This window comes from Scyliorhinus torazame, chromosome 5 (assembly GCF_047496885.1).
Source record: "Scyliorhinus torazame isolate Kashiwa2021f chromosome 5, sScyTor2.1, whole genome shotgun sequence".
In the NCBI taxonomy this organism is placed as follows: domain Eukaryota; kingdom Metazoa; phylum Chordata; class Chondrichthyes; order Carcharhiniformes; family Scyliorhinidae; genus Scyliorhinus; species Scyliorhinus torazame.
This window is the reverse complement of record NC_092711.1, coordinates 156,493,758-156,520,168: the sequence shown is the minus strand read 5'-3', so window position 1 is coordinate 156,520,168 and position 26,411 is coordinate 156,493,758. Positions and strand designations below refer to the sequence as shown.

Below are 26,411 nucleotides of genomic sequence, written 5' to 3'. Positions count from 1 at the left end.
CAGCCTGGCACCTGAAAGTGCCAACATGCTGGCAGTGCGACCTGGACACCTTGGTAGTGCCAGGCAGGCACCCAAATGGCACCAGCAAGGTGTCAGGATGGCACTGCCAGGGTGCCTAGATGGCACCAGAAGTGCCAGGGCGCCACCCTTCCCAAAGAGCATGCAGTTTGTGACCTACAATCCTCTGGGAGACCCCTACAAGTGCTGTTCCGTCTGTTTCTTTTTATAGGGTCCAGTGCTGAACGGTGCCCTCTCAAGGTCTCTGAGGCGAAGGGATTGAATCCCAAAGCCTCAGGTACCTCGGGAATCTGCACATTAGGGTGAGACTGATGGCCTCGCCCTAATATGCAGTTTTGCCAAAAAGTGATCCCGCCCATAATGACGGGATTTACATCACAACTTCTCGCGAGATCGCGTTGAATCTTGCAAGGCGTGGCAAGCCGAGTAGATCCCGGGACAAGGTCTCCTGGCTTTCATTAGCCACACAGCACTGCGGTGAGCTGCTTTGCCGGTGCAGGTTGGCCATTGGATCGCACCCAGTGAGTGAGGAAAGAGGGTAAAATCATATACAAACAGGAGGATAACAATACAGGTTACACACCCAGAGTTTTTCAAAACATACTAACAATATGGTCATATTCAAATGAATAAGTTAAATTGAATTCACTCATGGAAATCCCAGTGAGTTCACACTGGGGAGAGGCCGTTCACGTGCTCTCAGTGTTGGAAGGGATTTGGTCATTCATCGCACTTGCTCAGACACAACAAGTTCCCAATTGATTACTGGGATTGGATTCTGCGGTTATTGTTTCTGCTCTCAATTACATCCAGGACTGCATTTTATTCAGTTGGTCAATGGGGAGGGTTGGAGGATTTCTTTCTGCTGGACTGACTGGTCTCATGACTTTGTGTCCAGTGGGCTGATACTTGAGCCTTGTTGTGAATACCTGGTTTCAACTTTCACAAGGACTACAGAGTGAAGGGGTGTTTGGAAGTTAGAAGATATTTCATTCCCATTTCTGTTTGGAATCCCCCAAATCATACCACATTGCCATGAAGATGGGATATGGTCATGACTTGGTTTATTTCTTTAATTTATCTGTGTCTTTCTCACAGCAGGGTATGAGGGGCAAGTTGTCTGAGGTAGAATGGGAAATTACCTTAATGGTTTGTTGGCTGACAGGCAATAGCTAATATTTAAGGAATTATTGCATTTTACGAGGGGATTAGTTAGCGCACTTGGCTGCACTGCTGGCTCATGATGCAGAGCGATGCCAACAGCACGGCTTCAACTCCTGTACCAGGTGCGATTATCAATGAAATGGCCTTCTCAACATTGCCCCTCACCTGAGGTGTGGCGACCCTCAGATTCAATCTCACCAATCAGCTCTCTCTCTCCCAAAGGGGAAAGCAGCCTATGGTCCTCTGGGACTTTGGTGACTTTCATTGATACAACAAACATAGATTCCTTTAAGGAACAAAAATCCAACCGGAAAGGTGATGCAACGGTGGCTAATTTCTGGTGTTAATAGTGTGAATCTTTGATGCACATTCTCCAGTGCCACTATTTCCTTTTTCTGAATGAAGATGACAAATGTTGACAGTGCTCCCAGTTAGTCTAACCCTGGTTCTAAACAAGTTGAACATAACCTCCCTGCTTTTCAATTCTATCACTCCATAATGGAATCCTATATATGGGCTCCACACTTTAGGAAAGATGTGACGTTCTCAGATAGGGTGCAGAGGAGATTTATGAGAATGGCACCAGGGATGAGGGACTTCAGTGAGGTGGAGAGACTGTAACAGTTGAAATTTCTCCTTAGATCAGACTGGCATCAGGGTTGAAAATGGGGCCATTCGGCCCATTGGATCCATGCCAGCTCTCTGTGGATCAAACCATTGTCCTATTCTATAGAAAATAGGAGGAAGAGGAGGCTATTAAGTCCTTCGAGCCTACTCCACCATTCATTATGATCATGGCTGATCATCCAGTTTAATAGCATAATCCCACTGTCCCCCCGCCCCGCTTCTTGAAAACATACAATGTTTTGGACTCAACTATTCCAGTGGTAACTAATTCCACAGGCCGACCACTCTCTGGATCAAGAAATGTCTCCTCATCTCTGTTCTCATTGGTTTACCCCGTATCCTCAGACTGTGACCCATATCCCCTTATCCCTGTCGGTTTATTTCCTTCAAGAATCCATCCAATTTCCTTTTGGAAACATTCCATCATCTCTGCTTCTACTCCACTCATAGGAGGTGGGTTCCAGGTATTTCCCACTTTCTTCAAATGCAAACGAGTCTCAGAGAGCACAGAAAGAGGCCATCCCACCCATTGTTCCTATTCTAGCTCTTTGAATGAACTATCTAATTGGTCCCATCACCCGGCAAGTTTCATTTCCTATCAAATCTGTCCAGTTCCCTTTTGAAAGTTACAGTTGAATTTACTTCCTGCACCTTTGTCAGGCAGAGAATCCCAAATCACAACAACTCGTTCTGTTTTAAATCAATAAATTCCACGATATGCTGTATTTGGATTTTCACAGGTGATTTGAAATTGAGTGAAAGACATGGGGCTGGATTCTCTGTTCCTGAGATTAAGTGTTGACGCTGGGGCAGGATTTGTGGACTTTGGCGACAGCAAAACTGGTGCCAAACCTGGACCGATTCAGCGACTGTGGAGGGGCTAGCACTGGCACCATGTGGAACACATTAGATTCCAATGATAAACAATGCGGGATTTGCCGGGTCCATGATTGACACTCTGAGGCTGACAAGCTGTAGTCGCATATACACATTACAATCCTCACAAACACACACACTCATTCCAGTCAACAAGATGGCACTGGTTGTGCTAGAGTGCGCCCATACAGCTGATGGGTCGCTGGGGCCAGAGGGCACCTAGGGGGGGTGGCCTGGGGTCGGGCACCTATAAGACCCATGGCCCTACGACCACAGTGGGCGGTCAGCAGCAGCGCAGCTGCATAGCTGCCTTTCCAGCTGAGATAATGGTGTTCCGTGCCCATCCACCCCGACCCCACAGCCCCACTCCTGGCTACCCCCGCTACTCCCCCCAGCCCTGACAAAAGCCCCCTGGCCAGCGGGACAACTATCAGCAAACTATAGCGATGTTGGACACTTCTGTACCCAATCTCTGTCCCTCATAAGCCACAACGCTGGTTTCATGATTTTTAAAAGCTCAAGGGAACTCGGTCCATCGGAGGCGGAGAATCGCGGAGGCACCGGAGAATACTGGGTCAAGGCCGCTACTGATATGCAAGCAGTGTTTACTGTACATGCATTCTGGACTGCATTGCTGCTGTCGAGGTCATGGAGAATTGCGATTTGGCGTCAAATCGGCACCCGCCGTGATTTTGGCATCAGAACCCATTCTCTGCCCAATTGCGTTTCCCAATTTCGACATCAGCCAAGGGAGAATCCTGCCCAAGGTTGTTACACAAAATTAAGACTCAGTTTCTTTGAATGTCTGTGACCCCTGGTTCTGGAAACCCCCACCATCGGAAACATCCTTCTTGCATCAGCGTTGTCGAGTCCTGTTAGAATTCCCCCTCATTCTTCTGAACTCCAGTGAATACAATCCTAACCAATTCAATCTCTCCTCATAAGTCAGTCCCGCAATCCCAGGAATCAGTCTGGTAAACTTTTGCTGCAATCCCTCTGGAACAAGAACATCCTTCCTCAGATAAGGAGACCAAAACTCCATACAATATTCCAGGTGTGGCCTCACCAAGGCTCTGTATAATTGCAGCAAGGCATCCCTGCTCCTGTACTCGAATCCTCTCCCTATAAAGGCCAACATACCATTTGCCTTTGTTACCGCCTGTTGTAACTGGATGCTTACCTTCAGTGAAACCCTAACACATGACTGGATCTTCATTTAAAAAAATAATGCTGTATAAATCAAAATGTTTCCACAAACTGAACTAGCAAAAATAGTTTAAATTAACAAATTGTTCCAGAATTTTGTAAAGGTACAGGGCATCTTATACTGCCAAAATCTGGCTCAAGTCTGAGACTCCTTGTTCAACCCAATCAAGATGAGTAAGAAAGAAAGTGATTGCCTTCCACAAAACTGTCTCTTTGAACCAGTGAATCTTGTATTGTCATGGGAGTGTCCCTTTAAGAAATGTTTTTGTCTTATCACATGGCTTCAGTGATGTCATTGTGTGGGTGGAGCTGGGCGGTGGCTCTGTGAAATTTTACTTTCGCTTTGAGTTTTGGGCTGGTTTGAACTGCACAGGTTGAAAGAAGTGTTTCTCTATCTTCATTTTAAAAGCTGTTTCCAGACTGCTTGATAACTTAAAAGAGATTGTTGCTTTCTGGAAAGAATTCAAACCTGCTGTTTGGAAAGGAAACAAAAGTATCAATACCAAGTCTTCTACCAGTAAGAGTGCTGTGTGCTGGGCCACACCTTTGAAAAGGGGGTTCTGGTTTTTACTTGGATCTTGTTATTAAATTGGAACAGTGAAGGGGGTATTCATTAAGGGTTATACATAGATTACTGTAGCTGCGTGGGCTCTTTATGTTTGTAGTTGATAATAATTCTTACTGTGTGTTTATACAAATGTTTACTAAATTTGTAGAATAAAGTTTGTTTTTTGATTAAAAGTGCCTAAGAATTCTGTTGAATGACACCTGAAAGGCAGACACTTCTGCTCATCATAACCAACATCAATAAACAGTTATAGGCCAGATGAACTCCGTAATACACTTTGGAATTTTCTGAACCCTGTCCCATAACAGTATTAACCAAATGCATTATTGAACGAGTTCTGTGTTAATTAGCTACCAGTCAGTAACACATGATTGAATAAATAATTAAAAAGAAAATATTATTTTTAATTTAGAGTACCAATTATTTTTTCCCAATAAAGGGGCAATTTAGTGTGGCCAATCCACCTAATCTGCACATCTTTTGGTTGTGGGAGTGAAATCCACGCAGACATGGGGAGAATGTGCAAACTCCACACGGACAGGTGACCCAGGGCTGGGATTCGAACCCGGGTCCTCAGTGCCGCAGTCCCAGTGCTAACCACTGCGCCACATGCCGCCCTTTGATTGAATAAATAATGAGCCTGAATTGAGTTACAATTCATGAATCAATAATGAATCAGTGGTTATAGTGAAAGACAAAGTTTTTTTTTGTAAAATTGTAAAAACGTAATTGCTGTGTATGTAAAGAATGTGCAATGAGGATAAATGTACTGGCAAGAGAGACCTTCAAGCTCTGATTAGCCTCAACATTTGAAACTGTGTGAATAAGGGATTGTATAGAAACAGATAAAGGGATAGTATGAAACAGTTCTATTGTATTCCTGTCTGAGATAATGAGAGAAGGTGGTGTCAGTAATTGGGGATCCAATTAAATTAACCCAGTGACCAAATTGAGCAATTATCATGTTACAACAGACCCAACTCTGACGTGAGGTAATGGTCACTTTGGGGATAAAAGTAGAGGTTCCGAAGGTCTTCCTTGCTGGCCAAGTACTGAAGACTCCCGAGGCCGAGTTCCAAGGAAATTACTGTCAAAGAAGGAGCCAGACTCCCGAGGCTGAATTCCACAAGAATTGCTGTCAAAGAAGGAGGCAGAGAGGGTTACACTTCTACAGACTGATCACCCGCATGAAGTTGTAAAAGTCAATGTCTTAAAGTTGTCCAGTAAACATTTTTCATTTAATAAACTTATTTTTAAATTTACTATCCAGAGAATTCTGCCTTTTTCTTAATTGGTTAAAGTCTTGTCCGAACCAAAGTGAATTTATTAAATGGTAAGTTAGGGGAGGCTGAAACAATTAAGTTCCAGATAACAAATGAACAGATAGGTTGACGCAGTGGTTCAATCCCGGCCCTGGGTCAATGTCTGTGGAGTTTGCACATTCTCCCCGTGTCTGCTTGGGTCTCACCCCCACATCCCAAAAAGATGGATTGGACATGTCAAACTGCCCTTTAATTGGAATTTATTTTTAAAAAGATAATGAGCAGATGATGTGTTTTTAGTGATGTTGATTGAGGGATAAATATTGACCAGGACACTGGGGATCAGACACTTTAGGAACTTTCAAGCGGTTATTGGATAGGCACATAGAGCACACAAGAATGACAGGGAGTGGGATAGCTTGATCTTGGTTTCGGACAAAGCTCGGCACAACATCGAAGGCCAAAGGGCCTGTTCTGTGCTGTACTGTTCTATGATCTATGATCTATAACTCCCCTGCTCTTCTTCAAAATAGTGGCTGTGGGAACTTTTACACCCACCTGAGGGGCAGACAGGGCCTCAGTTTAACATCTTATTTGAAAGACAGTGCAGCACTCCCTCAGTGCCGGGACGAGGAATGTTGGAAGTGATTTAAAAATTTTATTTTTACAGTACCCAATTCATTTTTTCCAATTAAGGGGCAATTTAGCGTGTCCAATCCACCTAACCTGCACATCTATGGGTTGTAGGGGCGAACACGGGGAGAATGTGCAAACTTCAAATGGACAGTGTCCCAGAGCCGGGATCAGACCTGGGACCTTGACGCTGTGAGGCAGCAATGCTAACCCACTGCGCCACCGTGCTGCCCTTTGGAAGTGATTTTTGTCTTCCGGTCCTTGGTGTGGGACTTGATCCCAGAACCTTCTGACTCAGAGGTGAGAGAGCTGCCCACTGAGCAACGGCTGACACTATAGACCAGTCATTTTCAAACTCAGGGTCACGATCGGCAGGTGAGTCGAAGGCAAGCATTGGGAGGATCGTGGGGCCATTGGTCATGGCATTCCCGATCACGTGAAGAAGTGCACAATGGCCGTGACCGGCCGCAACCAACTTTAGGAATGCCGACCGCCCCGTGCATGTGTTACCCCTCAGCAGTGCGCAGGCCTGGAGCCCAGCGGGGCAGAACGTTTCCTCCTGACGTCAGCGTGCTGACCAAGGAGTAAATTCTTTTAAAACATCGATGGAGTTTTCTGCCCAGAAGTGGCGGCAGAGAGCAGGTCACCTGGCCAGACCAATGTTCAGGGTGCAAGGGAGATTGCTCCAATTTGTAGCTGCCAGCAGTGCTCATGTGAGCTCCAGGGCCTCTGGTGAACAACACATTAAAAAGAATCCAAAATCAGGAACAGAACATCATAAAGATGATTTTTTTTAACGTATGGCTTTATTAATTGTGCTAATGTGAATCCAGGTGCAAAGCTCACGTGTGTTCTATGCGGGAGGAACTGGCAAATGAAAGTTTAAAACCCTCAAAACTTCAAAGGCATTTAAAGATGAATCATGATGAGTTCAAGGATAAACCTTCTTGATTTCTTTCAACGGATGCAATGAGAACTTAAATCATCAGTTGAAGTCCTTGGCAGAAATGTAACAGTGAATGACAAAGCAAATGAGATCGTGAGAACCAAGCAGTCTCACCTGTCACATTAAAGTTACAGAAAAATTTTCGGTCGCGATGGTCGGCTGGCATGGGTCGTGATAGTCGGCTGCCGTGGGTCGTGATGGTCGGCAGGCGTGGGTCGCGATGATCGGCTGGCGTGGCTCGCGATGATCGGCTGGCGTGGCTCGCGATGGTCGGCTGGCGTGGGTTGCGATGGTCGGCTGGCGTGGGTCACGATGGTCGGCTGGCGTGGGTCGCGATGGTCTGCTGGCGTGGGTCGTGATGGTCGGCTACCATGGGTCGCGATGGTCGGCAGGCATGGATCCCGGAGAATGGCCAGTTGGTAAAAATGGGCCCCGGTCAAAATATTTTGAAAAACACAGCTACATACAATACAAAGTTAGAAAGGGAACGATACCCTTTAAAACTCCCACTCTTTGCCTCCAGAGCCAAAATCAAATAATAAAATCCCCGGTATAAATAACATGGAATTGACTAACAAATGTTGAAGTGTTGGTTTAGAACCACAAGTTTAGATTTCGCATTTGAGCCTCGGGCACCTTTCTGTTTCTCGTGTCAATGACAGGCAGGAGACGGAGCTGAGGGCTGAATTTAGCTGAGAATAACGGGGCCTGCGCACCAGTTGGGAAACTGCCATGGGCATCGCACTAATAGAGAGACAGGAAGGTGCTGGAGAACTGACTGGGAAATGGGCCTCCAACCAATTGTTATATCGGTCACTCAGAGCTGAAGAGAAACCCGTCTCTTTAAATACATATACAGGGAAGGGGCTGCAATGAAATCTGTCCCTTTTAACCTGCACAAAAACAGGAGACTCAGATTCACAGGCTGCAGGAGTTCATTCGTCCCATCGTGCCCCTGCTATCTCTTTGAAAGGTCTCTGAGTCATCCAACTGCTCTGCTCTTTCCCCACAGCCCTGCAAATTCTTCTCTTTCAAGTATTTACCCACTGGAAAGATGCTCGTGAATCTGCTTTCAGGCAGATCAGAACAACTCGCTGTGTAAACAAATAAAATAAAATCTCAACTCCCCCTCTGGCTTCTTTGCCAATTACCTCAGAGGGACTCACTTTCTGTTAAAGAGTCTGCCAACCCTTCTCTTCCACTTTCCCTATAGTGCATCAATCTAGTAATGAAACGTTGAATAAAATCAAACATTTTTATTGATAAAAGTTCATTAATTAAACAGAACATGGTTTTAAAAATGTTAATAATCCTGCTTATGTTAAATGTGAGGGTATCCCAAAACCCAGAAGGGTAACGTGGAATATCGGTTCTTAGTGGTGCATATTTTCAATTTGGTATAATGTGAAAAAAAGATATGCAAACCAGGAAGGAACAGTTCAGTCTTGTTGTGATCAATTAGTAAAGTATTAACTTAAAGGAAAACACACAAGGAAATTATGATGGACAACATCAATACACTTACTTGCTCCTCTTGTCTCATTGTCTGTGCTTGTGATCTCATTACTACACAATCAGGAAACACCCAAGGATGTTCCATTTGCAATTTGTCTGTCGCTTGATTGTCTCCTGGCTGTTCAACCACAGTGGGCATCACTATTATCTGTGACTCACCTGTATCATTCCCTGAAATGAATTGAATCCCTGCAATTAGCAATGTTCCTACCACTCCTACAACCATTCCTCCCATCTTCAAAGCTACTTCTTAAGTTTGCTCTCACAGAGGAATCCTTTAACCTCCCCGTGAACACTGGTAACTAAAATTTCTTCCTTCAACATCACTTCTGAACAAATATATTTATCCCATACCATTAGGGATTGCCTTGCTCCTGTATCTGTTAAAATGTTAATATCTTTTCCCATTCCATCCTGTAAACCTGAAAAGACTTTCCCTTCACATACAAAATCGTTAAACACATAACCACCTGCAATTCACTCTGCCCCTTTACAGGTTGTGCACCCATTTTCACACCTTCAATTAGTCCTATTGTTTGTTCTTCTCTGTGTATATACCCTACTAGCTTATCTTGTTCTCTTGTCTCTCATTTAATATTTCCTTTCTCAAGATGTATACCTCCAACTGGTTTGCCATTTAATCACAACATAATGATATTATATGGTGCAATTTAGTACAATGAAAGCATCTAATTTTCCTCATAACCCTTATTCCTTCAGCAACATCTTTTTTACTTTGAGGTGAAGTCTCCTTGGAATTTTCAACCATTCCTTCTCTTGCTTGACTGTCTTTTCTCGCACCTTCCCATTTTCTATCTTTCTCATATTTAAAAGTGTGACATCAGCAAGTTCAGCAGCCTGCCCGACAGTCTTATCCTTTTGTTCCTGTACATGAGTTCCTGTAGTGAATCTCTGAATTCTTCCAAAAACATTATATCTCTAAGAACCTCATTGGTTCCTTATATTTTTTATGCTCTTTCCTACGAATCCAAATTATTTTGTTTAACCCTTTCAAATTGAATCTAAGTCTGTCCAGACCGTTTTCTTACATTTCAAAACTTTTGCCTCTAAGCCTCCGGTATTAACTCATAAGCATTCAATGTAGCTTTCTTCGCTGTATCATACGCCCCAGACATTTCCTTTGAGAAAGATGCATCGACTTCACTAGCCCTATCTACAAGTTTACTCTCAGAGCAGCAATCAACAATTTAATTTCTCCAGCTATTTTCTCGACATGCTTTCACCAAATTTTGGAAGTGCAAATCTAAACATCTCCCCACTAGGTTCATACATAGAACTATGCCCTAACATCCAGAATTTTAAGCTGAAATTCTCTCTTTCTCCCATTGCTAACTTCTCCCTTTCCAATTCCCTTGGGAAAGATCTCACTTGTTCCATTTCTTTTTCCTTTTCCTCCATTTCAACTTTCGTAATTGAATTTTTGCCAACACAATTGCCTCATTTTTGGGAGGAATTGGTCTGTCTGGCAACTCTTGTACATTTAAATTATTCGCTATTCTTTCAGCTACCTTTCTTATTTCCTGTGGGTAACCCTAATTGTTATGAGTTTGCCAATTCCATCAATATAGTTTTAGGTACATTTTGCAAACCATACATTGTCTACTCCCAAACAAGTCTTAGCCATTGCAGTCACCTTATTTTAAATCACACAATCCCTTATTTCAACACTTTGCTCATTCTCGTTACATTTAAAAGTCATAAATTCCCTTTCACCCAAGGTATTCTGCTTCTCAAAATCCCAGATGATCTCCCAATTTTGTTAAGAAACCCTCTTATGTTAAATGTGAGGGCATCCCAAAACCTGGAAGGATAACTTGGAACACCAAGTTAGTGGTGTATATTTACAATCTGGGATAATATGAGGAAAGATATGTAAACCAGTGAGGAAAAGTCCAGTAGTGGTGTACTCAATTAATAAAGAATATTTGTTAACTTAAAATAAACACACAAGACAACAATACACTACAACAATGCACTTCACTACAATAATGGTCATACATCCACAGCATCTTATGAAGTTCCCCTGTTCCCAGCTATCTACGCTCCTGAACACTGAGAAATGGCCCTTTCCCAAACAACATCCAATATGGGCGGCATGGTAGCACAGTGGTTAGCACTGTTGCTTCACAGCGCCAGGGACTCGGGTTCGAATCCCTGCTTGGGTCACTGTCTGTGCGGAGTCTGCATGTTCTCCCAGTGTCTGCGTGGGTTTCTTCCAGGTGCTCCGGTTTCCTCCCACAAGTCCCAAAAGTCGCACTTGTTAGGTGAATTGGACATTCTGAATTCCTCCTCTGTGTACCCGAACGGGAGCCGGGTAGTGACGAGGGGATTTTCACAGTAACTTCATTGCAGTGTTAATGTAAGCCTACTTGTGACAATAAAGATTATTATTATATAACTCCATGAGCTAAATCCAGAAGGTAGTTACCATCCATGAGTTCTCTTGAAGGTGGGAGAGTCCTTCTTCCATTCAGCATAATTGTTCTCTGAGGAATCTAAAAACCAGCAGCTTTCTGCCTGGAGTTCTCTGCTTTGTGACAGAGTCCTGTTTGTTAGCGGTTTCTCTCTCTTCTCTCCTCCTATCTCCCATTAACCCTGCTGTGGAGAAACATTTTTTTCAATTTGATGTTATTCTCTCTCACTAACACTTTGGACAGGCTTTTAACATATAGTGTGAATGATATTCTTATCTCTCCACTTTGAACTCACCTCTTCTACAATCTAACACCTATTTCTATCTGGCATTGTCGCCCCCCACCCCCCCCCCCCCCCCCCCATCACTTCAGTAAGCTTGTTTTCGGTCCCCCTTGTATCCAATTCTTTTTACTTTATTTTATCCATATTTTTTAATGAAAGGGATAGACAGGAGAGATGCAGGTAAGTTGTTTCCCCTGGTTGGGGAGCCTATAACTTGGGGCACAATTTCAAAATAAGGGGGAAGCCACTTAGGACCGGTCTCGGAGGAGACATTTCTTTACTCAGAGGGTTGTGAATCTTTGGAATTCTCGACCCCAGAGGGCGGTGGGAGCTCAGTCATTGAGTGTGTTTATGGCAGAGACTGACAGATTTCTAAATACCAATAACACAAAGGGATATGGGGATAGTGTGGGGAAAAAGACATTGAAGTGGATGATCAGCCATGAACGCACTGAAGGGTGTCATGAAGCATGCTAATGTTATCTGTTGGATATCCCAACTTGGAACACCGGTTCATGGCGGTGTATAGATTTATTTTGTTTTGGTGTGAGGAGACAAATGAAACCCCAGTGAGAACAGATTGCCCAGTCATCGTACAACAATTATTAAAGACTATTTATTAAAGTAAAGACAAATACACTCAAACAGGATGATTCTACTCTCACGCAATTCAGATGTGCGAATTACTAAACGCCACATTTTATAGAGAACTTACTCCTGGTTACACAATATATCTACAATCCTGAACTTTGTAAGACTTCCCCTGTTCCCCAAACAACATCCAAATTAAATAACCGGCTATAGTTACCACACAATACAGGGATGATACACAAGTCTGGGAAAACGTTCTCCTCTGATCCAGCGAAGCTATTTCAAACTGCCGTTACAAAGGTTTTCTGCACTGCCTTGGCTCCAAGACTTAGAAATGTATTTGACTGTAAACCTGGTCTTCAGGCTGGATGGCTGGAACCTGCCTACCTTTCTCTCGGAGACTCCGAGATGTTAACTGCCTCTCTTTGCCTCTCAGGGTCTGGTCAATTATACCTTTTTTGTTCTTTGATTATGCTTTGTGCATATTCAGCTGTCTGTCCTGATCAACTTCCTTATCTAAACATTATCATATGACTATCTCTTGGACTTTTCCCAATCATCTGTAATCTATTTCTCTTCCATAAGCCATTCATTTTTGATTCTTCTCTAAACGGCTGCTCTAAACCCATTACCAGGGAGAGACGCATATGAATTGAGGACTTTTAATATCATCTACTGCTGTCGCCAGGCAGATTTATGACAATGACGGAACCAGCTCGATGGGCTGAATGGCCAACTCCTGCTCTTATGTTCCAATGTTACAAAGATAAGTAAGAAAGTATAGGGCGGCTAATATAGCCATGATTAGGAAGTGGGTAGTGGGGAAGGGGTCGGCATGGGAGCGGATGGAGGCGGCGTCATGCAAAGACACCAGTCTGGGAGCATTGGTAACGGCACCTGTGCCGTTCTCACCGGCCCGATACTCCACAAATCCGGTGGTAGTGGCGGCTCTGAGAATCTGGGGGCAATGGAGGAGACATAAGAAAGTGGAGGGAGCATTGATTTGGACCCCGATTTATAACAACCACAGGTTTGTACCGGGTAGGCTGGATGGTGGGTTCCAGAGTTGGCAGAGGGCAGGAATTAGAAGGATGGGGGATCTATTTATAGATGGGAGCTTTCCCTGCTTGAAAGCTTTGGAGGATAAATTTTAATTGCCAGCAGGGAATGGTTTTAGGTATTTGAGGTGCGCGACTTCCTGAGAAAACAGGTGCCGGGCTTTCCGCTGCTGCCGCCAAGGGGGATACAGGATAGAGTAGTTTCCAGTACCTGGGTGGGAGAGGCGAAGGTTTCAGATATTTACCAGGAGCTTTCGGAGGCGGAGAAAACTCCGGTGGAGGAGCTTAAGGGCAAGTGGGAGGACGAGCTAGGAGGAGAGATAGAGGCGGGTCTATGGGCAGATGCCCTAAGCAGGGTTAATACCTCCTCATCGTGCGCCAGGCTTAGCCTGATACAATTTAAGATAGTCCACCGGGCACACATGACAGTGACTATGATGAGCAAGTTTTTCGGGGTAGGGGATAGGTGTGCGAGGTGCGTGGGAAGCCCAGCAAATCATGTCCACATGTGACAATAAGCGATTTTCATTTCACAAGTAGGCTTCAAATGAAATTACTGTGAAAAGCCCCTAGTCGCCACACTCTGGCGCCTGTTTGGGGAGGCTGGTACGGGAATTGAACCCACGCTGCTGGCCTGCCTTGGTCTGCTTTCAAAGCCAGCGATTTAGCCCTGTGCTGAGAGAAACATATGAGCCATGATTGAATGGCTGAGCAGATTTGCTGGGCTGAATGGCCTAAATCTGCTCCTTTGTCTTATGATGTGACATCTCATCAAATGTCTTTGGAAATTGAAGTGCACCATATCTACCAGTTCCCTTTTATCCAACTTGAATGTTACTATGTGAAAAAACTCTAACAGATTAGTCATACACAATTTCCTTTTCACAAAGCCATGTTGGATGTGCCTGATGAGCCTGCTGTAATCTCCTCGGTAATGGATTTCTGGACTTTCTCTATCAATGTTAGGCTAACTGGCCTATGGTTTCCTGTTTTCTGCCTCCCTCCTTTCCTGAATAAAGGTGTTACATTTATTATTTACCAATCCACTGGGACCTTTCCAGAATCTGAGGAATTTGGGGGGATTTTGGAGGTTGAATAAACTTGGTTTGTTCTCACTGGAACGAAGGAGGTTGAGGGGCAACCTGATAGAGGTCTACAAAATTATGAGGGGCATAGACAGAGTGGATAGTCAGAGACTTTTTCCCAGGGTAGAGGGGTCAATTACTAGGGGGCATAGGTTTAAGGTGCGAGGGGCAAGGTTTAGAGGAGATGTACAAGGCAAATGATTTACACAAGAGGGTAGTGAGTGCCTGGAACTTGCTGAGCTGCCGGAGGAGGTGGTGGAAGCAGGGACAATAGAGACATTTAAGGGGCATCTTGACAAATATATGAATAGGATGGGAATAGAGGGATACGGACCTGTAGAGGGAAGTGTAGAAGTTTTTAGTTCAGAAGTGCAGCATGGTCAGCGCAGGCTTGGAGGGCTGAGGGCCTGTTCCTGTGCTGTACTTTTCTTTGTTCTTTGATTATAACCAATGCATCTGCCCTCTTTGCCACCACTTCTTTTAAAACCCAAGGATGCAGGTCATCCGGTCCTGGGGACTTGTCAGCCTTTAGGTCGAATAGTTTTCCTGGCATCTTTTCCCTGTTGATTGTTCTGTGTTCCTCCCTCCCTATTACCTCCCGATTTTCAATTATCTTTGTGAATTGTTCTCAGTCTGCTCCTGTAAAGATCGACACAGAATACCCGTTTAATGCCTCTGCCATTTCTTTGTTTCCCATTATCAATTCCCCAAACTCATTCTCCAGAGGACCAAAACTAGCTTTAGTCACTCTATTCCTTTTTAAATAGAAATTTTTACTATCTGTTTTTATATTCTGAGAATGTTTCCCTCAGACTCTAATTTTTGCCTCTTTACTATCTCTTTGGTCAATCTTTGCTGGTTCTTAAAATCTGTCCAACCTTTAAGCGAACACGAACCTTTGCAGATTTGGACGGTGTTTCTTTCAATTTAATCCAATCCTTGACTTCCTTATTTAACCATGGATGATGCATCCTTCTCAAAAAGCTTTCCCTCACTGGGATAAATCTTTGCTGAGAGCTATTAAGAGTCAGCCACTGCAACACTGATGTTCTAACTTTTAACCTAGTTTCCCAGTTCACCTTAGCCAGCTCTCCCTTCATAACCTTCGAGTTACCTTAATTTACAATTGAAACACTCGCCTTAGACCGATGCTTCTCACTTTCAAACTGAATGTGCAATTCATGATCATTATGATCACTGTTACATAAAGGCTCCATCACCATTGGGATATTGATTAATCCTGTCTTATTGCAACTTACCAGGTCTAGGATGACCAGCTCCCTGGTTGGCTCAAGAATGTAGGCTCAAAGAAATGTTTTTTTAATCGTTCATGGGATGTGGGCATCACTGGCTGAGCCAGCATCTGTTACCCAATCCTGAGGGCATTTAAGAGTCAACCACATGGGCGGTACAGTGACGCAGTGGTTAGCTCTGCTGCCTCACGGCGCTGAGGACCTGGGTTTTGATCATGGCCCGGGTCACTGTCCATGTGGAATTTGCACATTCTCCCCGTGTCTGCGTGGGTCTCACCCCCACAACACAAAGATATGCAGGGTAGGTGGATTAGTCACTCTAAATTGCCCCTTAATTGGGAAAAAAATAATTGGGCACTTTAAATTTTAAAAAGAGTCACCCGCATTGTCCGTGGATCTGGACTCACATGTGGGCCAGACCAGGTAAGGATGACAGATTTCCTTCCCTAAAGGACAATAGTGAACCAGATGGATTTTTAAGGCAATCGACAATGGCTTCATGGTTATCTTTAGATTTTTAATTCCAGCTTTTGTTATTGAATTCAAATTTTACCATCCGCAATGGTGGGATTCAGACCAGAGTCTCCAGAGCATGAGTCCAACGACAATACCACTACGTCACTACCTTCCCAGAAAGACTCTGTGAACCCATTTTCCAGTTAAGTTTTGAGAATCAGATTCTCCAATGTATGTCCAAAGACGTGCAGATAAGGTCAATTGGCCATGCTAAATTGCCCATAGTGTAATGGGGTTATGGGGATAGGTGGAGGTGTGGGCATAGGTAGGGTGCTCTTTCTAAGGGCCGGTGCAGACTCGATGGGCCAAATGGCCTTCTTCTGCACTGTAAATTCTATGATTCTATGTAGATTAACACCACCCTTGAAACAAATGTACCACAATCATCAAGCCTCATGTATTACTTCCTATACACTCTACCTACAGTGTAATCACTCTTAGGAGGGCCATTAAGTACTCCCACAAGAGACCTCATATATTTAATATTTCTTATCATGAACCAAACTGAATCCACATCCTGATCTTTCAAGCTAAGGTGATCTCTCAGTACTGAACTAATGCCATCCTTAATAGGCCAACGTTGTCTACCTCATACGCTGCAGGAAAGGATGTCCCGAAGCGTGGTACATTGGCGAGACCATGCAGACGCTGCGACAACGAATGAACGGACATCGCGCAACAATCACCAGGCAGGAATGTTCCCTTCCAGTCGGGGAACACTTCAGCAGTCAAGGGCATTCAGCCTCTGATCTCCGGGTAAGCGTTCTCCAAGGCGACCTTCAGGACGCGCGACAACGCAGAATCGCCGAGCAGAAACTTATAGCCAAGTTCCGCACACATGAGTGCGGCCTCAACCGGGACCTGGGATTCATGTTGCATTACATTCATCCCCCACCATCTGGCCTGCGAAATCCTACCAACTGTCCTGGCTTGATACAATTCACACCTCTTTAACCTGGGGTTACCCCATCTCTGGATCTGTAAAGATTTAATCACCTGCTAATGGTCGCATTCCAGCATTGTTTGGCTTCTTTGAATTTGACTATATATATGTTTCTGGAACATACCTCTTCATTCACCTGAGGAAGGAGCAGTGCTCCGAAAGCTAGTGACATCAAAACAAACCTGTTGGACTTTAATCTGGTGTTGTAAGACTTCGTACTGTGCTCACCCCAGTCCAACGCCGGCATCTCCACATCATCCTTAATAGGGGCTAGTTTAGGACAGTGGGCTAAACAGCTGGCTTGTAATGCAGAACAATGCCAGCAGCACGGGTTCAATTCCCGTACCAGCCTCCCCGAACAGGCGCTGGATATGGTGACTCAGGGCTTTTCACAGTAACTTCATTGAAGCCTATTTGTGACAATAAGCGATTAGTATTAACAGCAGCGATATGGGTGGCACGGTAGCAGCGGTTAGCACAGCGGTTAGCACTGCTGTTTCGATTCCTGGCTTGGTCACTGTCTGTGCGGAATCTGCACGTTCTCCCCATGTCTGCGTGGGTTTCCTCCGGGTGCTCCGGTTTCCTCCCACAAATCCTGAAAGATGTACTTATTAGGTGACTTGGACATTCTGAATTCTTCCTCAGTGTTCCTGATCAGGCGCCGGAGTGTGGCGAGAAGGGGATTTTCACAGAAACTTCATTGCAGTGTGTGATGAACGGTTACTGTATTACTGTACCCTTATCATCATGTAAGGTGATGTCCCCTTTAAGACCGGGCTTGGAACCCTGGGGGACTCCGCCTCCGCCAACCTTGGAGTCGTATATAAGGGGCCGCCTTGTGGGCGGCACCCAGTTAGCACCTGTCTCAGCACCAGGCTAGTTCTTAGCTTATTTTAAAGCCTTCTTTACCGTTTACTCTCTAAGCGTCGTTATTGCGTGTACAACAATTTAATAAGCTAAACTACATCAGGATGGACGCCGGCCTAAAACCAGAGAAGCTCAACCTGGAAGCACGGACACCGGAGGCAAAATAATTTTTTTAATACTGGGTCCGATGCTTCGAGGCCTACCTGGACTCCTCAGAGACTCCCATCCTAGGGCCACGCAAGCTGCGCCTACTCCACGCCCAGGTGAGTCACAGAATTTCCGCCATGCTCGAAAAGGCGACTACTTATGAAGAGGCGGTTGAGTTACTCCGCAAGCGGTACGTCAAGCCTATCAACGACGTGCATGTCAGGCACTACTCTCTACCTGACGGCAGCGCTCGGGGAAATCGCTAGACAAATTTGTTGAAAAACTCACCGCGCTTGCCAGGGACTGTGATCATCAGGATTTGACAGGGGAAACCCATATGAACCTGCACATCAGAGACGCGTTCGTGTCCGGCATCCGCTCGACCTACATCCGGCAGCGGCTACTCGAAAATGGGGCAAAAGACCTCCAGGACACGCTAACGCTCGCCTCCTCGCTGGCCCGACATAATTTGGGCACGTACCCCGCGGACTCTGCGACCCCCCCTCGGACTTCCTCAGACTCAGCCACGTTACGGGCCTGCACCGCGTGGCAACCCGCTCATCCTGGTGGCACACCGTGCCACTTCTGCGGGCAGGGCCAGCATCCATGCCCAGCTGCCCAGTCCGCTCTGCTATTTGCAGCGAATGCGGGAAGAAGCGTCATTTTGCGAGGGTCTGCCTGGCCAGGCTCAGGGGCCAGAAAAACAAAGAACAGCCGGCCCGAAAATCAGGCTCTCAGGCCTGCAGGGCTCGCAATGCGGCTGCGCATCAACCCGACACGCCCCCTTCTGACGCGTCATCTGCCTCGTGCGAATCATGGGGACGGCCATCTTCTCGACCCAACACGTGCGACCGACGGCGGTGGCCATCTTATGAGTCCGACTCGGCTGAGGACTCGGACTACCCGTGATTGGGAGCGATCACCCTCGGCCAAAACATCTGCAGAACTCGATGATGAAGGTCCAAGACAACGGGCGGGACACTTCATGCCTCTTCGACTCCGGGAGCACGGAGAGCTTTCAGAAACGGTAAGGCGCTGCAATTGTGCGCCCATCCCTCATCCCAAACCATAGCCCTCGCATCCGGGTCCCACTCAGTACAAATCACGGGGTACTGTATCGCGGATCTCTCGATCCAGGGCGCCGAATACACCCGTTTCAAACTTTATATCCTCCCCCACCTCTGCGCCCCCCTACTGCTCAGACTGGATTTCCAGTGCAGCCACCGAAGCTTGACACTGAAGTCCGGCGGACCCTTGCCCCCCTGACGGTGTGCAGCCTTGAGACACTGAAAGTCGCACCCCCCTCGCTATTCGCAAATCTCACTCCCGACTGTAAGCCCGTCGCCACCAGGAACCGGCGATACAGTGCCCAAGACATGACTTTTATCAAGTCAGAGGTTCAGCGTTTACTGGGAGAGGGGGTCATCGTGGCTAGCAACAGCCCCTGGAGAGCACAAGTGGTGGTAGTCCGGTCCGGGGATAAGAAACAGATGGTCGTGAATTATAGCCAGACCATAAACAGCTTCACGCAGCTTGATGCGTACCCTCTTCCTCGCATAGCAGAAATGGTAAATCGGATCGCCCAATGCCGAGTATTTTCCACGGTCGACCTCAAATCCGCCTACCACGAGCTCCCCATCCGACCAAAAGACCGCCTCTATACTGCCTTCGAAGTAGCCGGCCGGCTCTTCCACTTCCTCAGGGTCCCCTTCGGCATCACAAATGGGGTTTCCATCTTTCAAAGGGCGATGGACCAAATGGTGGACCAGTATGATTTGCGGGCTACATACCCATACTTGGACAATGTCACCATCTGCAGCCATGACCAGCAGGACCATGACGCAAACCTCGAAAAGTTCCTCCAGACCGCCCGAGCCCTCAACCTGACCTATAACGAGGAAAAATGCGTTTGCCACACAACCCGGCTAGCCATCCTCGGCTATGTCGTGGAAAACGGGGTCCTAGGTCCCGACCCCGACCGCGTGCGCCCCTAAAGGAATGCCGCCTTCCTCGCAGCTTCAAGGCCCTCAAACGGTGCTTGGGGCTCTTCTCCTATTACGCCCAGTGGGTCCCCAAATATGCGGACAAAGCCACGATATTTCCCCCGTCGGCTGAGGCTCGATTGGCCTTCGACCGCATCAAGGCCGACATCACCAAGGGCGCTATGCGCGCGGTGGACGAAACTATCCCCTTCCAGGTAGAGAGCGATGCGTCACACATTGCCTGGCTGCTACCCTCAACCAGGCAGGCAGACCAGTAGCGTTCTTCTCCCGGACCCTCACTGCCTCCGAGATTCGGCACTCTGCAGTCAAGAAGGAGGCACAAGCCATTGTGGAGGCTGTACGGCACTGGAGGCACTACCTAGCCGGTAGGAGGTTCACCCTTGTCACCGACAAATGGTCGGTCGCCTTTATGTTCGATAACGCACAACGGGCCAAAATTAAAAACGATAACAGTTTGAGGTGGAGGATCGACCTCTCCACCTACACGTACAATATCAAGTATCGTCCAGGGGAGCTCAACGAGCCCCCGGATGCCCTGTCCCGCGGCACGTGCGCCAACGCGCAGGAGGACCGCCTGCAAGCCATCCACAATGACCTGTGCCACCCAGGGGTTACCCGGCTCGTCCACTTTATCAAGTCCTGCAACCTACCTTACTCAACCAAGGAGGTCAAGGCCATGACCAGGGCCTGCCAGATCTGTGCGGAGTGCAAACCGCACTTCTACCAGCCAGACAAGGCTCGGCTCATGAAGGCCTCGGGGCCCTTTGAGCGACTAAGCGTGGAGTTCAAGGGGCCCCTCCCATCCACCTACCGCAATGCCTATTTCCTCACCTTTATTGATGAATTCTCCCGCTTCTCATTCGCCATTCCCTGCCCCGACATGACTTCTGCCACCGTGATAAAGGCACTGCACAGCATCTTCACCCTATTCGGTTTCCTCACTTATATCCACAGCGACCGGGTACATCATTCATGAGCGATGAACTGCGTCAGTATCTGCTCAGCAAAGGCATCGCCTCGAGCAGAACGACCAGTTATAACCCGCGGGGAAACGAGCAGGTGGAGAGGGAGAACGCAACAGTTTGGAAGGCTGTCCTTCTGGCACTACGGTCGAGATTTCTCCTAACCACCCGCTGGCAGGAGGTCCTACCCGACTCCCTACACTCCATTAGGTCGATCCTCTGCACGGCCACGAATGAGACCCCTCACAACCGATTGTTTGTCTTCCCCAGGAAGTCTACCTCCAGGGTCTCGCTTCCACCTTGGCTGATGGCTCCGGGACCTGTTCTTCTCCGGAGGCACACGAGGAGCCATAAAATGGACTCCCTGGTCAAGAAGGTCCGATTACTACACGCAAACCCCAGTTACACCTATATCGAGTACCCTGACGGCAGGCAAGATATACAGTTTCCCTCCGGGATCAGGCACCCGCTGGTTCCACTATAACACCCCCCCGCCTGGCCCCACTCTCCGTTGGTGGGCACCTACTGCGCGTGCCCCCTAGCGCCCCCCCCTCTACACACCCCACCGGCGCCGGCACCGCTACCCCCAGCCCCAACTATTTCCCCTGCACCCCAATCCCCTACCTCGACCCGGACCAAGGCTCCGACCACCGTGCTCCCGGACGTACCCTCAACTAAGACGTCCGTGTCCGCCGCACCACTGCCCGCGCTGAGGAGGTCGATAAGGACGATCAGGCTGCCAAGACGAATGGACTTATGATGGCACTTCACCCCCGCCAGACTTTTTTTAAAACGGGGGTGAATGTGATGAACGGTTACTGTATTACTGTACCCTTATCATCATGTAAGGTGATGTCCCTTTAAGATCGGGCTTGGAACCCTGGGGGACTCCGCCTCCAGCTCCGCCCACCTGGGAGTCATATATAAAGGGCCGCCTTGTGGGCGGCACCCAGTTAGCACCTGTCTCGGCACCAGGCTAGTTCTTAGCTTATTAAAGCCTTCTTTACCGTTTACTCTCTAAGCGTCGTTATTGAGGGTACAACACAGTGTTTATTTGAGCCTACCTGTGAAACTAATAAAGATTATTATTATGATCCTATCACCTTTTCCCAGCTTCCTGCCATTCCGATTTGTCAACACCTTTCAACATTTAGATATCAGCCTTCGTCACCTTTCGACTAAGTTGCTGTAATGTCTATCAGGACATTTACCTTCATCAGTGCTGACAATTCACCCTTTTGTTTCAAACGCTGTGTGTATTTTCAATCCATTTTCAGGGGTTCCATAATCCAATAGGATTTGATGAGAAACCTCTTTACCCAGCGAGTGGTGAGAATGTGGAACCACAGTGAGAGGTTGAGGTGAACAGCATGAATACATTGAAGGGGAAGCTAGATAGAAGGATATGTATGCTGATGGGGGAGATGAAGAGGGCTGGGTGGAGGCTCATGTGGAGCATTAATAATAACAGAGACCAATTGAGCCGATTGGCGTGGCCCTGTGCTGTAGACTCAATGGAACAGAGACAAATGTATTTATCTTAAATCTACCAGAAGTGGGTGGGAAACACTATTTACTATCCAGGACAAAATATATGCCCTTCATCAGCTTCTGTGGATCATTTCAGTGGAAATGTTCTCTCCCCGGCTCAAAGAGCATCAGCCTACTGGAAGCAAAGTAACGAGACCAGCCAGTCCAGCAGAAAGAAACCCTCTGATCCTCCCGATTCACCAAGTGTCAGAATGAACATAGTTCAGTCCTGGATGTGATTAACAGCAGCAATAACAGCAGAATCCAACCCCTGTCACCACTTGTGAATATGCTGGTGTCTCTGCAGGTTACATAACAGAGTGAATCTCTTCCCACACATGGGGCAAGGGAACGGTCTCTCACCGGTGTGAACTCGCTGGTGTCTCATCATAGATGTTGAATGATTGAAACGCTTTCCACACATGGAGCAGGTGAATGGTCTCTCCTCAGTGTGAACTCGTCGGTGTGTCAGCAGATTGGATGAATCACTGAATCCCCTCCCACACTCCGAGCAGGTGAATGGCTTTTCCCCACTGTGAACGCGCTGGTGTGTCAGCAAGTGGAATAACCGAGAGAATGCTTTCCCACAAACAGTGCAAGTGAATGACCTCTCCCCAGTGTGAACTCGCTGGTGTGTCAGCATGTGAGATGAATTACTGAATCCCTTTCCACACACAGAGCAAGTGAACGGCTTCTCCCCAGTGTGAACTCGTTGGTGTTCCAGCAGGTGGGATGACTGAATGAATCTCTTCCCACACTCAGAGCAGGTGAACGGTCTCTCCCCAGTGTGGATTCGCTGGTGTCTATGCAGGGTGGATACGTCACTGAATCCCTTTCCACACTCAGAGCAAACGAACGGCTTCTCCCCAGTGTGAACACGCTGGTGTGTCAGCAGGTGGGATAACTGACAAAATCCCTTCCCACATTGAGAGCAGTTGAACGGCCTCTCCCCAGTGTGACTGCGTTGATGGATTTCCAGCTTTGATGGGAAATTGAATCCCTTCCCACAGTCTCCGCATTTCCAAGGTTTCTCCATGGGGCAGGTGTCCATGACCCTCCAAATTTGATGATCGGTTTAAGCCTTCTCCACACACACAAGACTGGTACTGTCTCTTCCCACTGTAAATGGTGCAGTGTTTTTCAGACTGTTTAACTGGTTAAAGGTCTTTCCACAGTCCGTTCTCTGGAACACTCTCACTCGGGTGTGTGTGTCTCGGTGCTTTTCCAGTCATACTGATGTTTAAAATCTTTGAAGCTGACCGATCGGACAAACATTTCTCCTTCTAGATTCGAAGGCCGATGAGATTCAGGTCCCAAGGAATCGAGTGACTCTGACAGATACCAGATGTGACGTTTGCGATTTCTGTCAAAGGTGGATGATATTCACCATGCAAAAACTGCATGACTGTCAGATCTTGATGTGACGTCTGGTTTGAGATTTCAGTCTGAAATCCTCCCTTACCTGTGTCCTGTAAAATGGATTTACAAAAGTCATCACTGTCAGTACAGAAAAGAAATTGAGAAAAATGTTAGTTTCTATGGAACATTTTTCCTCTCTCATTCCCCAAAGCTGTAAGTCTCCATCCCACACACTTTCTCTCCATTCTCACTCTGCTGTATCTAATCTTCACCCTCCCAATTCTCCTGAAGGGGCTAATTCAGGCTGATTGACAGATCCATGCTCACTGCTTCCTGTCCTGGACACAGAGAGCTGAAAATCTTCTTTTAGGCTGCCAGACATATGTCTATATTACTGGACTAAAAATGTGTTTAATATACAAACTGGATTCACATATTTTCCCTTCAGTTGCTGCAAGTCACCAATATCCTACCAGAATGAGAAAAGAAATGGAAAGGGGAAACATTGATTCCTCCCAGATGTTGACCAGAGGAGGAACTTTTAAACTGTAACTCATTGTCCAACTTCCGCCCTGTGACGTCACAGTAGAGCCCTGCCGGAATCAGCCAATAGGAATCACTATGCTTCGCGGTGACGTCTTCGGGGTCACCTGCGCAGACCCGGCATGCGGACACGGGAGCCACGCCCCGCCCCTCGACACCTCCTCGAGATAAGGTTTCCAGGCAACCGGCTGACGGCTCTGGCTTGAGCGAGAAGCCGCTCGGTGATCTCCCTCCCGGCTCGTGACTGGGCATGTCCAAGGAAGAGGGGAAGCTGCGCATGTGCGAGGAGGACCCACCCCTTGACCTTCCTGCTGAGGTCTTGCCCAATGGGAGGACCGGAAGACGCTGGTCCTCCAGTCAATCATGGCGAGGACTTTGAGTGAATAAAGATGGAGCTCCACAATGATTCAAACTTCCTCCTGTCTCCAACATCTGTGAGTAAAACACTTTCTTTTCTCCCCCGTTCCATTTCTTTTCTCATTCTGACCTTCAAGTGGTCACTTGCAGCAACTGAAGGGAAAGGAAGTGAATCCAGGGAGGGCGCAGACTCTGGAAAGGTTGGCTCAGGTCTCTCTCTCTTAAAGACATTGACACCCTTTGCTCCCTCAGCTTGACACATTTATTTGTCTGGCTAAAAGGATGGTCTCTTTCCCAATGTTCACAATTAAAGGGCTGGTTTCCCCAGGAGATGGCTGACATTCAAGGAGACAGTAAATTAACATCGGACAGAGATATGTCGAGATATGACTTTGAAATATATTGCCATCCTTTACTGTCACTGGGGCAACAGCCCGGAACTCCCTCCCTAACAACACAGTACCTACACCTCAAGGACTGCAGCGGTTTAAGAAGGCAACTCACCACCACTTTCTGAAGGGCAACTAGGAATGGGCAATATGTGCTTGCCTAATCAACGACGCCGACATCCCGTAACTTAATTTTTAAAAAGTGTTATATGGTACATATTAGATATATTATTTACGGTTCTATAATAAAATACATTTATTATTTCCAGTTGTGTAATATTGTGCTGTAGGTACGTTATGTATTTCCAGCCATCTCTTTCCTCAGAGGGTTGTTAGTCTCTGGATTTCTCTTCCAAAGGGACCAGTGGAGTCGGGGTGGTCACTGAATATATTCAAGGATGAGTTGGACAGATTTCTGATTGACATGTGAGCCAACGGTTATGGGGAACAGGTAGGAAAATGGAGAGAAAACTAAGATGAGGGATTTCTTCACTCAATTGTGTTTGCCAGCATTGACAAAGAGTCATCGGACTCGAACGTTAGCTCTTTTCTCTCCCTACAGATGCTGCCAGACTTGCTGAGATTTTCCAGCATTTTCTCTTTCGTTTTGGATTCCAGCATCCGCAGTAATTTGCTTTTCTTCATTCAATGATGTGATTAAGCTTTGGAATTCTCTACCCCAGAGGACTGTGACGCCTCAGTTATCAAGGCACAGATTGATAGGTTGTGAAGATAGGTAGGGATATGGGGGATAGTGTGGAAAAGTAGTTCTGAGGGAGATTGGCCAATGATCTCATTGAATGGTTGAGCAGGTTCGATGGACTAAACGGCTGGCTGCAGCTCCTATTTGTTATGATCTCTGTGTCCGGGACAGGAAGCAGTGAGCATGGATCTGTCAATCAGCCTGAATCGGCACCTTCAGGAGAATTGAGAGGGTGAATATTAGATACAGCAGCGTGAGAATGGAGGGAGAGTGTGTGGGGTGGAGATTTACAGCTTTTGGGGAATGAGTGAGAAAAAAATGTACTATAGAAACTAGAATTGTCTGTGCTGAATTTCTATCATGTACTGACTGGATGACTTTTGTAAGTTGTTCCAGGATATTAGACGGTGAGGAATTACAGACAGAAATCCCAAATGTCACATCTCTATCTGACACTCAATTCTTTGAATCTGGAAGGAGAGTGTTTGTCCGATCTGTTGGCTTCAAAAGATTTTAAACATCAAAGTGACTGGAAAAGCATTGAGACACACATACCCGAGTGAGAGTGTTCC

General features: G+C 46.7%; 1 protein-coding gene across 1 annotated transcript in view; it reads right to left on the bottom strand.

Moving 5' to 3' along the window:
* The window catches only part of LOC140417992 (uncharacterized), a 33,221-nt gene extending 8,586 nt beyond the window's left edge, over nucleotides 1-24,635 (bottom strand). Inside the window, 2 exon segments of the mRNA XM_072501422.1 lie at nucleotides 8,791-8,986; nucleotides 22,852-24,635. Coding sequence (XP_072357523.1) covers nucleotides 8,791-8,986; nucleotides 22,852-23,539 — 884 coding nt within the window. The 5' untranslated portion in view covers nucleotides 23,540-24,635.
* Between the last annotated feature and the right edge of the window lie 1,776 nt (nucleotides 24,636-26,411).